This window comes from Rutidosis leptorrhynchoides, chromosome 8 (genome assembly GCF_046630445.1).
Source record: "Rutidosis leptorrhynchoides isolate AG116_Rl617_1_P2 chromosome 8, CSIRO_AGI_Rlap_v1, whole genome shotgun sequence".
NCBI lineage: Eukaryota > Viridiplantae > Streptophyta > Magnoliopsida > Asterales > Asteraceae > Rutidosis > Rutidosis leptorrhynchoides.
The window spans coordinates 76690293-76691719 of NC_092340.1; the positions used below are offsets into that span (position 1 = coordinate 76690293).

The 1427-nt window shown below is 37.6% G+C and overlaps 1 protein-coding gene across 1 annotated transcript; it reads right to left on the reverse strand.

Moving 5' to 3' along the window:
• Positions 1-404: 404 nt before the first annotated feature.
• LOC139863534 (serine/threonine-protein phosphatase 7 long form homolog) lies at positions 405-1201 on the reverse strand. Its single transcript, XM_071852159.1, has 3 exons — positions 741-1201; positions 568-655; positions 405-476 (listed from the first exon to the last, which is right to left on the reverse strand). The coding sequence occupies exons 1-3, from the start codon at positions 1199-1201 to the stop codon at positions 405-407; spliced, it is 621 nt and encodes a 206-aa protein (XP_071708260.1).
• Positions 1202-1427: the final 226 nt, after the last annotated feature.

Below are 1427 nucleotides of genomic sequence, written 5' to 3' on the forward strand. Positions count from 1 at the left end.
GCAAAAATAATTATTTTACTTACATAAGGATTCTCTTCGGTTGCCCAATCATGATATTGGTTGGCGGGTTGTGGTCTCCAAATATCACGTATAGTAACAATTGTATGCGCGTAGTACCATGGAAAGTAACGAGCAGTCGTTCCCGTGCCCACCCCCGCCATAGGCATATAGCCCCTCTGAGCTTGTTCATACCACTGGCCTATGTATTCAACTTGTAGGTTCATTAGCCTTATATCTGTGTTTGCTCTTGAACGTAGGGTTGTGCGGTGTATGGCATGATGCTTTTGCGGTGTACACAACAAGTCTGACGGCGGAATATCCTGAGTCCATCTGAACTGTCGGCATACCCTATCTGGTAGATGCATCTCAATCGTAGCCCAAAATAGAATAGCGCCACGGTATGTCTACAAGTTAACATCATCTCTACACTCAGCGGGTAGACGGTTGATAATTGTTCGATACGAAAGCCAAAGAAACTTCAACAACATAATAAGATATTAGTTTATTTTAATATCTACATATAATTTATAAACTTTATATGTAGATTTATATATCCTCGTTATAAACCTCATTTGAGAGTATCGCTGAAAATGCTGAGCGACACGTACTCAATACATGTGTGGGTGTAAGTTCGAAGCTCCGGCGACCATACCACCTACATTAATGAAAGTAACTTATATAGTTACAAATAATCAAAAGAACTAGAAGTAACTAGAAGTATACAAAGTACAAATAATTACCTCACACCATACGGTCCATCCAAAGGAGCATTGGATGTCAAGACTATATCATGCAAAAGACGTGGCACAAGACTTGGAATTCTTTCATACAACCAATGTTGCACTAAAAGCATCGCACCATTTATGCCTGATTGATCTGTCTTTTCAGCTGTACAACAAAAATTTCTATATACATGTGCGAGCACCGTACTTCCCCAACTCAAACGTTCAAAGTTGATGAGGTGACGCACATAGTTTAACGGAGAACTAGTCGAATTACCATCAGGGAATAGAAAGGAAGACAAAGCAGCTAACAAATAAACTCTAGCCCGTTGTTGGTGAGATCTATCAGTCTCACCAACGGGCTCATTCAACTCCGCGCATAAAGCAGATATTAAGATGTGTTCTGATTTTATTTTAATAGGAGGAACATCAATCCCTAAATATTGGCCATCAAAATCAGACCATTGATCCGGCGTCATGTTGTTCCATACACCCGACACAACATCTCCATTTATGGGTTAACACCATAAAATTTGAACATCTTGCAACGTTATCGTTGCTTCTCCTACGCAAAACATATATACGAATATAAATAATATATATACAAATATATATGTATATATACGTATATAATATATATATACTCGTATATATACGAATTAAATAATATATATAGCAAAACATATATACGAATATAGATAATAG

Coding starts and splice junctions, on each gene's coding strand:
- LOC139863534 (XM_071852159.1), bottom strand. CDS start 1,201: ATGACGCCGGATCAATGGTCTGATTTTGATGGCCAATATTTAGGGATT. Junction 656..740: donor GATGGACCGTATGGTGTGAG/GTAATTATTTGT, acceptor TCATTAATGTAG/GTGGTATGGTCGCCGGAGCT. Junction 477..567: donor CAGCGATACTCTCAAATGAG/GTTTATAACGAG, acceptor ATGTTGTTGAAG/TTTCTTTGGCTTTCGTATCG.